General features: G+C 41.1%; 1 protein-coding gene across 6 annotated transcripts in view; it reads left to right on the plus strand.

Moving 5' to 3' along the window:
• The window catches only part of LOC308080886 (dedicator of cytokinesis protein 9-like), a 103,291-nt gene extending 91,958 nt beyond the window's left edge, over positions 1 to 11,333 (plus strand). For 2 of the 6 annotated variants that reach the window (XM_080422946.1, XM_080422947.1), the window contains exons 45-52: positions 1 to 47; positions 872 to 985; positions 3,890 to 4,036; positions 4,821 to 5,031; positions 6,698 to 6,888; positions 7,405 to 7,505; positions 8,035 to 8,173; positions 10,362 to 11,333. The exon at positions 1 to 47 is cut by the window's left edge and continues 76 nt beyond it. In XM_080422946.1, the coding sequence (XP_080279072.1) occupies positions 1 to 47; positions 872 to 985; positions 3,890 to 4,036; positions 4,821 to 5,031; positions 6,698 to 6,888; positions 7,405 to 7,505; positions 8,035 to 8,173; positions 10,362 to 10,478 (1,067 nt within the window). In that variant the 3' untranslated portion in view covers positions 10,479 to 11,333. Of the gene's footprint in view, positions 48 to 871; positions 986 to 1,784; positions 3,866 to 3,889; positions 4,037 to 4,820; positions 5,032 to 6,697; positions 6,967 to 7,010; positions 7,242 to 7,404; positions 7,506 to 8,034; positions 8,174 to 10,361 lie in introns of those variants that run through there. The other 4 variants (XR_013932759.1, XM_080422948.1, XM_080422949.1 and 1 more) reach the window with 4 other exon arrangements.
• The last annotated feature ends 1,252 nt before the right edge of the window (positions 11,334 to 12,585 follow it).

Below are 12,585 nucleotides of genomic sequence, written 5' to 3' on the forward strand. Positions count from 1 at the left end.
TCTACAGGCTTATCATTCCCATCTATGAGCAGCGCAGAGACTTTGAGGTAACGTGCACGGTTGCATGCACCCCAGTGCAATACAAACACACACACACACACACACACACACACACACACACACACACACACACACACACACACACACACACACACACACACACACACACACACACACACACACACATTCAGTGACCCCATATAAACTCAAACAAACACAGCCACACACATGCACATACAAGGAAAGACAGATGAAGAGAGACATCTAGACATTAGACAAACAGATCCTTCAGATGCGCACGTGCACGCGCACGCACACGCACACACACACACACACACACACACACACACACACACACACACACACACACACACACACACACACACACACACACACTCACACTCACAGTCAGTCAGTCAGTCAGTCAGTCAGTCAGTCAGTAGTATAGTGCTTAAAGGAATACTCCATTTTTCTAGCTGTGTTTATTGTATGAAGTGCATACAAAGCTTACCAGCTGTTTTGCCCACTTTCTGTGTATCACTGAACTTCCTCCTGACCAAACGATACCCAGAATTCGGTCTAACCTCACACACAATATATATTCTCGGCCAGGGCAGCATTCCGCAGAACCAGCGTGAGGGAAATTCACAAATATTTCTGAAACATTTTACACACATTTTGCACGGGGTCCCTGGCACAACTTTTTTTTTCACATGGGGGTCTGCAGCCAAATACAGGTATATTCATTTGAGGGTCCTTGACATGAAAACGTTTGAGAACCACTGCCTTAGACCAACCATGGATGTCGATTGAAAAACACAGATCGTCAGTTATTCACCAGTTATGTGTTGTTGTTTTTTTTGTGGATCAGAAACTGACCCACCTGTATGACACACTGCACCGTGCCTACACTAAAGTCATGGAGGTGATGCATTCTGGGAAACGCCTGCTGGGGACCTTTTTCAGAGTCGCCTTCTTTGGACAGGTGAGGTACCAAGGTGGCAAAACAAATCACATTTCTCAATTCTCCCATGTTCAAGTTTGTTGTCATTATGCACTTAGTACCAACTAGATATATTTTATTATTACATTTAAATGTGTAAGTTTTGTTATTTTTTATTTAATATTTTCTATTACCCTTGGTTGGTTTGTGGGAGGCGGGTGGAGGTTTTAAACAGATACCTGACTTGTCTTTATTCAATTCTGAAAATAATTTAGAAAATAGTTGTAAATGTACCATGTATATTCGAATGCAATGAAATGCACGTGCCCTGGCTCTCTCAGCCTTTAAAAATAATAGATTGTTTTAAAGGCTGAGGGAGCCAGATGTGCAAATGCTCATTGTTAAGAATGCAGCTATGAAACACAGCAACTAACTGATTTTTCTTTCTTTCTTTTTTTTGCAAAGCATGAATGCTCAATCTATGTTGCTGATTACAACAAGCATGACTAACTGTTACATCTGCCCTGCTCCATGCACACACATGCATTCACACATGCATACACTCATGTACCCACACACCCACAAGCACATGTGGGACATATGCAGTACATATTGTCGTAACACACACACACACACACAGACACACACACACACACACACACACACACACACACACACACACACACACACACACACACACACACACACACACACACACACACACACACACACACACACACACACACCCCCACACACACACACACACACACACACACACACACACACGCACATCAGCTGTCTTTTTAATAGACCTTTTTCTGTTTTTCTCTCCCCCTCCAAGGCTGCGGTAAGTGTGCCCAAGATTTGCCTTCATTTTCATCATAACATTTTGCATATCTTTGACATCTTTGTCTTTATTTGATGTTGCTTCAAGGGGCGTGTCACTGTGTCCTCACAATATTACCGTGGGTACTTGCTGTGGTGCTCTAGTTGCACGGACTTGGGTTGGTTCTCAATTGGTTTAACCTGGGAAATATGCTAGAAAATACATTGTTTCCCATCTAAGTCTAAGTTCACAAACCTTCAAGCATGTCTCCCACTGTCTCCCACTTTCTGGTCCTGAGCCACCGGCTGAGAAATGCTGCTCATGCTCACAGAACAGAAACCTGGCTTTTAGGCAGGTATCCTGGTCCTGTGCAGGCGTTCTAATAAAATAACTATCACTCAGAATAGAAATGGATTGACTGTTCTGGACCTATGTATAGTTTTAAACACTTAAATCCAAAATACTTTGTTGTACATCAAATGCAAAAATAGCAGGTCTACCAGCTCACAACGTGTCACTTTGCGACATTCCCACATACATTGCCACATCGTGCTTGACTTTTCAAGTAAATCAATTGATTGAGCAATTTCACCACATGAATCCTAACGTCCCTATTTCTGTGCATGTCATAATAGGCAAACCTTTACAAAAATGGTGTTGTGAGCTTGTACTGTAGATGGGCTATTTTTGGTGTAGAGATTTATTGTAGAGGGAAAAGGGAGGGGCCGAGTGCATTGACTGGGGTACCCCGGTCAATTAAGTTTATAGGGTTTAAGTGGTTAAAATGCATTTAAACCCATTTATCTCAAATTTGTATTTGGTCTTTTGTCACTCAGAGGTTTATGCATGGTCTGACATCTATTTTTTAATTGCTCTGGATAAGAGCATCAGCTAAAATGCCTGAAATGTAAAAGTGGATGTAGTAGTCATAGTTAATATTTGACTGTAGCCATATGTGCTGCTCTGTCGTTAAACTCCTCATTGAACATTGTGATAATCAGCCACTTTAAGTGTGGAACCTGCCCTCTCTTTTTACGATAATGTGCCTGTCAGGTTCTACCCACACATGCATCTGTGTATTTTTCCACAGATGCTTTCAGACATCTGCCATTTTGATTTGTTATGACTGAGTAGTTGTTATGTCTGTGTGAATATACCACACTGTACATCCATTTAGCCTGCAGGCTTCTGCTGTTGAAGCAGAAGACTGACATTTGCATGTTTTTTCCCCCCTACCATGGTGCATTATGGGAAGGTTTTTGTCATTTGTGGCTAACGACTGTAGATAGATGAAAGTAATACCTCCTTTTCCCACAGTTTTGATTTGTCTTTTACGGGAGGCCTTGGTGGTAGCTTTTGCTTTAATTGCAGTGTTGATGTTTTGGTGTGTTTTATCAGCTACAGTAGCTTATCACCTAGTGACAAACTGTATGCCCTTGAAAGCGTACAGTATGTGGATTGGTGGAGGCAACGTGTGCTGTGTAAGGAAGTAGCATCTCTCCACTATCTCACAGCTGTGTTTATGTGGGTTTTAAGTCACAACTTGAAAAAGAGCTGTCCACGGTCATCGATGGCTTAGTGGTTAAGACAAACAAACAACACATTATGTGCACCTAGCCTCGTAACACGTCTTCCTCCTGCAGTCAAAACAGAGCACTCATGCTCCTTTTCAAGGACACAACAGCTCAATGACGCTCTTGTATTCATGTAAAACATTTCTTTGCAATTAATAAACTGTGACCCTTTTTTTAACACATAGATGATCATAGATACGACTGAGCAGGGTATAAATGTAAACCCTCTTTTTCAAGTTTTGACTTTGGTCCTTTTACTGATATAAATGTTAACTATATACACATTATAGAACAGCTTGGTGAAACAGTCAATTACTTTACTTTTATACAATAGAACAACAAATGAAGTTACTCATAGTAGAAGAGATGTTTGCACTTGTACCAAACTATAGTAAATGACTAAAATAGAAGAAAAAAAGAATTAAGAATTAGTTTATAGTCCAACCGTAAACAACCATACTCATCTTTACGATCTTACTTGTATGGTGGAGGTACAGTATAAATGAATACATTCCTGACTGTGACAAATGTCTTCTTGTCACCCAGGGTTTCTTTGAGGATGAGGATGGTAAAGAATACATCTACAAGGAGCCAAAGTTCACCCCACTGTCAGAGATCAACCAGAGACTCCTCAAGCTCTACTCTGAGAAGTTTGGCCAGGAGAACGTCAAGATGATACAAGACTCTGGCAGGGTACGGGCCGGCGTGTGCGCGCGCGTGTGTGTCTGTCTGTCTGTAGTTCTGTCTGTCGTTGTGTGACTGTGTGTGTGTGTGTGTGTGTGTGTGTGTGTGTGTGTGTGTGTGTGTGTGTGTGTGTGCGTGCTCGTGCGTGGTTGCGTGTGGGTCTGTGCATGTGTGTGGGTGTGGGTGTGGGTTTAGTGTGTGGGTGTGGGTGTGTGAGTGTGTGTATGTCGTATTACAGTCAATTGTAGACCCTATAAGTTGTGCAATCTTCCTTGGAACACACAGTAGCATTGCAGGTTTATGGTTTATGGTGCAGTTTTCAAGGACTTCTTCATGGTTACCAAACAACAACATCCTCTACCTCATATATTCAACTGCTAATAGCTAAAAAATATCATATTGATGCAGTTGTGTATTTCAGATTTGTTGTTGAGACTGCAAATTTACTAAAAAACGGCATTCATATCCTACGTATTCTATATTTTTTATGTTTAATAATATGAATAAAAAGCAAGTCTCTTGCACACCTACAAAGGCGACAGGTGCGTAGGAGAAGACCAAACGAGGGCCCAATGCACTGAAAAAGAAAAAACTCCCGCACACTGTCTTCAAATGCAATTAAAAATGTTTAATGTTTAATAATATTATAATACATTTCAGTCCATCATTTGAAAGATGTGACATTTTGTTTATAAATGTGTTTTATTACAGTATATGTGTGAACATATGGCCTAGGCTTAAAACTCATCATAACCTTCTCTTCTTAAAACAACATCCTTGTTGGGGCCCACAGGTGAACCCCAAGGATCTGGACTCCAAGTATGCCTACATCCAGGTCACCCACGTCACGCCGTACCTGGAGGACAAGGAGCTGGAGGACAGGAAGACGGACTTTGAGAAGAGCCACAACATACGACGCTTCGTCTTCGAGACGCCGTTCACCGTGTCGGGCAAGAAGCAGGGTGGAGTGGAGGAACAGTGCAAACGCAGGACCGTCCTCACCAGTAGGTTTTTTTTAAGAATTACATTTGAATTTATTCAATTACTATAGCTTTCATTCATCCTCGCTTTTAAGTTATTTGTGGCAAATGTGTAAGAATAAAAACATATCCATTCACACATTTCGCCGACAGTCTCTTTCAGAATACCTTGAGTGAGTAGGCAGTTTAGTGCTTTGCTAAATGATACAATGACAAAGGCTATCGGGGGTCCGAGTGGAGTAGAGGTAAATCACTTGCCCCTCAGAGGTCAGAGCAGAGGCCCAAGTTTTTTTTTATATAGCTTTGGCAGATTCATAGCTTTGGCAGATTCGTCTGGTTTCCAGGCTAAGTGTGATCCTCTGTATGCATTACGCTCTCCTGGTGAAACCCTTGCTATCAGGTAAGTGGTTATCTACATCCTCAACAGGACAACAGTCCCTATTGGCAGTGACAGGGATCTGTATTTATATGGCTGAATACCAAATAAAACTACTTGAACTTGAACTTTGTATTGGAATGGAATGGGTCCTGCATGTGTTTATCTGTACAGCTTCCACATTGGTAGCCGGTGTGTTTCCTTCCATCAGTAAACTCTGGTCAGTCAGTGTTATCATGACAGCACTGAAACCAGGAAGAAATCTACTAAGGAATGTCCCTGACTGTTATCTATTATTGGTGATTAGAATAACTTTTACTCTTTTAGAGTGTTAGAATGATGGAGCAGAACTGTAACATGTCCTTAAACAGGGTGGGGTTTTATTACTAATCCCAAAGTTCAGCTGTTATCATTCGGTGTTAATATTCACGCTGAATGACTCACTAAATGCTTGGAATTGGAAGTGTGTTCCACTTCCAATTCCATTGGAACCTTTTACAGAACCTGTCAATCATGTATTCTTAATATTTATGCTGGACGTGAAACCTACACAGACCCAAACTGAAAGGCATGCCTCCGCCGCAGCTGATGTCGCCATATTTCAGTTATCATATCTTCTGGGTTTCTAATTACCAGGATATGAGCTTATCAATGGGGGTGGGGGGCTGTGTGTGTGTGTGTGTGTGTGTGTGTGTGTCTGTGTGTGTGTGTGTGTGTGTGTGTGTGTGTGTGTGTGTGTGTGTGTGTGTGTGTGTGTGTGTGTGTGTGTGTGTGTGTGTGTGTGTGTGTGTGTGTGTGTGTGTGTGTGTGGGGGGGGGGGGGGGGTGTGGGTGTGTGTGTGTGTGTGTGTGTGTGTGTGTGTGTGTGTGTTACTTGAAAAGTGTATGTTATAAAACGTAAGGTCTAAAATGCGGGAAATATACAAATAAAATACTGCTGCAAACCAAGTTCTCCAATAAATAAAATAATATTAAATAATCAAATAAATTAAACAAATTGTTTTAAGGAACTCAGCTTTTCCATTGCATGTTCCTCTCAAAAGGGGTTCAAACTCAAAGCACCACTCTAATCACAGCCAGTTAGTTTACAACCACACAAGAGATGCGATGGTTTCCCATGTCAACCATAATAAGAACTTGTAAAATCAGCTCAGCTCACAGAGGTATTGCCAGCAGCAAACATGCACATCTGTCTCTCATTCACAACCACAACAAGAGATGGCACAGTAAGTGTCACAGCACTGCATTCTTATTTCCCAGCAATACTTTTAGAACAGCAGATACATGTTAAGTCATCCTCTCCTCTCCTCTCCAGCCACGCACTGCTTCCCTTATGTGAAGAAGCGCATCGCGGTGATGTACCAGCACCACACGGACATGAGCCCCATCGAGGTGGCCATCGACGAGATGAGTGCCAAAGTGGCCGAGCTGCGGCTGCTGTGCTCGGCCTCCGAGGTGGACATGATTCGGCTGCAGCTCAAGCTGCAGGGCAGCATCAGTGTTCAGGTACTGGGTCATTAAACTGCAGGTATAGCAGCATCATTGTTCAGGTACTGGGTCATTAAACAGCAGGGCAGCGTCAGTGTTCTGGGTTATTAAACTGCAAGTATGGCAGCATTAGTGTTCAGGTACTGGGTTATCAAACTGCAAGTATGGCAGCATCAGTGTTCAGGTACTGGGTCATTAAACTGCAGGTATGGTAGCATCAGTGTTCAGGTACTGGATCATTAAACTGCAGGTAGGGCAGCAACAATGTTCAGGTGTTGTGTTATGTGTGATGCGCACATAACACATGTAAACGATTCTAACGATTATGCAAAATAAATGTGATTAGCTCAAATAATTGCGATCAGGCGATTATGTAATAATTGGGACAGGCTTAGTTATTTTCTTGTCTTTGGAATGACTTAATTTTCTCTTCCCTGCTGCTGTAGCCGACCTGGCTCAGCTACTGAAACAATGAAATTCAGTTCTATTCAGTTCTGTGTACTGACTGCGTGTGCGTGTGCGTTTGTGTTCCAGGTGAATGCCGGACCACTAGCCTACGCCAGAGCCTTCCTAGATGACAGCAGTGCCAAGAAGAATCCTGACAACAAGGTCAAACAGCTCAAAGAGGTCTTCAGGTACTTGTCATCTCATTCAACAACCTCCGACTTCCTTCCAATCTGCCCACTGGGTTTGCTTCCTTACTTTGTCTTAAGTCCAAGAGGAAAGCAATGCTGGGATAACATGTTTTGTAATTGCGTAATTTTTATGTTTCAATAATGACAGATTAGATTTGATTTGATTAGACTTTTATTATCAGGCAGTTATATACCTGAACTGATTCACATGAAAGGGCCTTTCATTTTGGAACCCAAAAGATAATTTAGTGCATTAGTGGGCAAGCTATTGCTGCTACAATGTTGAGGAAACAATTGACCAACACATTTTACTCTTATGTACTCGCACTGTATACTGTATAAGATGTAGCAATTTAAATCTTGAATTTTGAAACTATTGCCTGTAGGCAATAGTTTGCCTTATTGCTAATATTAATAGTATGCCAGAAGTGGCTAATGTAAGCTAGTTTTACACTTTACCTACCTGTTCAATTGTATACCGATCTAGACATGTACTTGATAGTCAGAATTCTGCTGTATTTGTCTTCAGACAGTTTGTGGACGCCTGCGGCCAGGCGCTGTCAGTCAACGAGCGGCTGATCAAAGAGGACCAGCAGGAATATCATGATGAGATGAAGGCAAGCTACAGAGACCTGGCCAGAGAGCTGTCCGACATTATGCATGAACAGGTAACTCATGATTTGACCACACAGCTGTCCAACATTATACATGAACTGTATCACGAATTATGCCAGATTTTAGCGTCCGATGCCGAACCCGATTTTGGAGAATCCTAGACCACCGATTACCAATGTTTTGATATTTTGTCTGCACATTTTTTAAACAAACACATTTGAGAACATTTCACTTGTAATCAAAAAAGCTAATCTACAAGCACACAACGTGTTGTTGTGTGCTTGTTGATCGGCTATTTTTTACATCGACTGCATAATTGTCGATTTCGATGTCGTCAAAAAAGTTAAATAATGTCCAGTATATTGGCCAGACCAGTATATCATTCTAGCTCTACTACACTTGACTAGAGAACTGTCCTACATCATACAGGTATCACATACAGTAACAATATGTCTGTATGTCAGTGCTGAAAAGGCCATACAGTACATACAAAATCTAGAGTGTTCATTTGACACTTTCTCAGTGTTAAAATAGCACTACAGATTTAGCTGTGACATATTTTGCTGTGTACATTACATACAGAATGTAATTACATATTTCATGTAGAGCTGTACCGAATACAGTGATTCTGAGCCTCAGCTGTTATAAAGCTTGGGTCAAATTGCATGCTTGTTTTAACCCGCTTGGCTTGCCAGGGGGGTGGGGCCTGGGTGCTTGTTTGCTCAGACAGTTAGTGCACAGACCATACTGTAGGCTCCTTCTTGTGAGAGGACCCGGGTTTGAATACAACCCCCATCTTGCCTCCCTTGCAGTGGTGGACAGTAACTAACTACATTCACTTAAGTACTGTACTTAAGGACATTTATTGAGTATCTGTAGTACTTAAGCCCTATTTCAAATAGAACTGTAGATAATAGCTGATCTACAGCACAAGCTCACAGGTACAAATTTGACAGAGCAACTTGTAGTTGGGTAATATTTGACCAGGAGTATCCATACTTTGACTCACGTTCTGAAGTTGAGTACCTTGTCCACCACTGCTCCCTTGTCTCTCATGTCTCTCTCCTCTGCTCTCTCTCTCTCTGCCCGTTGCTTTCTCTCTACACTCAGATTTATTGGTGGGGCTTACTGCCTCAGCACAATTTAAATAGTGTCAGGTGAGTTTCTAACCACAGAAAATGAAACTAAATTGAGTTTGAAATACTTTCCTGTGATCATGGCATTTATTTCAAAAAAATAGTCATCACTCATCGAACATCTAGGCATCATGTAAACCCAAAGAGCTACTAACAAGAACATGTGCTTCCGCAGGCAATCTTAACCCCTGCGTTTTCAGTGTATTTCTTTTGGTGCATAGGCTAACAAATGTTAACGCCATCGAAACACGTTCTCTGCTCTTCTTCTGAACACTGTCACTAACCATCCTCTCGTCTCCTCCTGTGTTTGTGCTGACCTGGACAGATCGGATGGTAAAGCCGCTTTTGTGATTTTTTTTGCTGTTATATACATGTATGTCTATGCAGATCCTACGTAATGTCTACTCTACGTTGATAAGTAATGTCTAGTTCCTACTGTGCAATTTCCATTTTTTTGTGCAAAATGTTATGCTAGTACAGAAGCATATTTTACGAAGTACTGTAGTACGTTTATAATTTTGGTTAATATGAAATCTAAACCCTATTTGTGATGTTTGACAAGTTGTTTTGAAAAGTGCAAAAGTAACTCTGTTAGCTATTAACCTTAATAGGACAGAATAGTTAACAATGTTTTTAGACAAGACCAGTCCTTAACCCATTAAGACCAAAGCATCTGCATGTCATTTTAGATTTGAGCTAAAAAGCATTCATTTATACTTTGGCTATTCAAAAATAGCAGCAGATATACAAGCTCATACAGTAGCACGTCAGTTAATGCCGCGCTACGAGCTTTTAGATCTGCTATTTTTGAAGAATCATGAACATTTGTGTAAATCTTTGAATATATATTTTTAACTCAAATATTTGTCCCTGGAACAAAATCTTTTGAGATGCGGGTCCGCGGTCAAATACATTTAATTTTGGGGGTCCTTGACACAAAAAAGTTTGAGCACCGCTGATACAGTATAGCAACATAGGTTTTTCAGAAAACTGTTTTACTGATTTAAAAGACATTTTTAGAATCGGCCTCAGGTCTTAATGGGTTAATTAGAATCTTTACTGCTTTACATCATTCCTGATCATTCCCTCTTATCCTGTTTCCCAGATCAACCCTGTGGACGACGGCACGAGGAATACACTGTCGGACTCAATGGGTATTTTTAACGCCATCAGCGGCACGCCAACTAGCGCCAACGCACACGGCTCGACCACCATTCTCTGACCCTTGAACTTTCACCCCTTGGGTCACGCCCCCTCCTCCTTTACCACCATGGTGATTGGTTAATGGACCTGCCAGTCAAATGGGTGTGCATGAGTTCCTCTGGGTCACATTCTAGGTATTTTTGACATTAAGTGAAGCTGTCTAAGGATGGAGTTTTCTCTTTGGTCCTCTCTTCCCATACATTCCATGCTCTTCGAGACGGTTGAAAAAAAAATGTGATGCTCAACCCCCCGCCCTCTGCGTCAGTAGCTTTATTGCTCTTGTTTCCTATGGAGACTCTGTCTAGTGAATCCTATTGACTTTCAACATCTCCAATAATACAGGCACTATGCTCCAGGCTTGTTTTCAGACCTAGTAGTAGCTGCAAATACCTTCTTCGCCAGTTTGTTTTGGTCTGCTTAGGGTGCTGCAAGACGTCAGAATCTAAAATTAATCAATCATACTTGTGTGTGCATGACTGACTAACTAAGCTGATGTGTCACAACTGACCCCACCCACCCGAAGCTCCCTGTATGGCAAAACAAACTGGTCTGGTTATAACAAACGCTCTTCGGTTTTCTCTTGTGGGGGTAGGGAGGGTGCTGGGGTCCCGTTCATTTACAGTATTTGTTCAAGATTGTTACATAAACTTTATCCTGTTGAAAAGAAATGGCACTACTGTAAACATGGATACCTGCATACTATTTCTCAGCTGAAGCGCAGTATGTTTCTCATCTCATTCTTTCAATATCAGTACTAGACACATTAGTGCAGATTCATTGGTTTATGTCCAGCAAGAGCATCCGGTTTTCATCTTTTCTGCTGTCTTGGACAGTTTAAACAAACCCACATATATGTTTCACATTTCTATTTAAAGAATATTAAAAAGAAAATTGGCCAAAGAATATATAGTTTGAAAATGTATTTTGGATGCTGGAAATATATTTTCACAATGTATTTTAGATACGCTTTGGTCATTTGTTTTGTAGATGCTGACATCGACATCTTTTCTTCATGAGATTTTCCATTCTATTTTAGATCAATGGATTTTAGCTGATACCTATTGGAGCTGATTATGGCCAAGAAAACCGCAATGTTCTTACCTATTTTCTGCTAAAGTAAAAGTGTGTGCAATATTTTTTCTACTGTAAGATTAGCCTACATATGATACTGCACATCTGACCGCTCTTGCCAAAGACCATTACAAATACAAGGACTGTGCAATGCATAGACAAGGGTCGGACAATGTGTGTTTTTTTTACCCTCTTGTTTCTTTGTCTGTCAAATAGATGCCTTTTTTTTATTCTATAAGTATAAATATGAAAATAAAATGCATTTTTATCTAATAACTGCTCTTGTACATATGTTCTGAAACTTTTAAATAAAACCTTACTTGTAAGAAGTGTCCTTGAGATAAACATTTTTAATTTATTCGCTGCAGCCACTCACAAGGTTAGTCCAGGTAAGTAAAGGCAATATTGATTTAGTTACTTATTTACTTATTTATTTATTTAACATTTTACTATTGCATTGAGAAGTTACATGCATTTTTTAAATGGTAGCGCTATGTCACCTAACCTCACGTCACCAGGCTTTCCGTAGTACCTGCTGATGGAGCATGTCTGGGTGGGAGGAGCTTCTAGTAACATCAAGATTTCTGATGAGACATTTGTCCTTTGAACATGGCTAGGTGTGCTTTACCGTGGCTTGAGCACGGCTGGAGAACCTATATCAAAATCCTTGGTCGGAACTACCCTTTGTATAATGACACATAATAGACACTAACTGATTTGGTTGGAACCTGCTGCCTTCCGTTAAGGTTTTGGGGGATTTTGCAGCTATAGAAAAGAACAAGAGAGGCTTCTCTTTTTTTGTTGAACTTGGAGAAGGGTCCTCAAAGTCAAAACTGAGACAAACAGATAAGCCCTCACTCTCTTGATACAGTCAATAACTCTTTATCTATGAAACTGCAGCTACAAACACTCAACTGTCAGGGCTAGCTGTATGCCTTTATGTTAGTTGGCTACTGCACAGTAGCCAACTAACAGGTCAAGTAGCAGAAACAGTGGGGTTGTTGCTAACACATGTCCCACACATGCGCGTGGGTGAGACAGCGAGAGAGAGAGAG

The sequence above is a fragment of the Gymnoscopelus braueri genome (assembly GCF_963280865.1).
Source record: "Gymnoscopelus braueri genome assembly, chromosome: 24".
Classification (NCBI taxonomy): Eukaryota; Metazoa; Chordata; class Actinopteri; order Myctophiformes; family Myctophidae; genus Gymnoscopelus; species Gymnoscopelus braueri.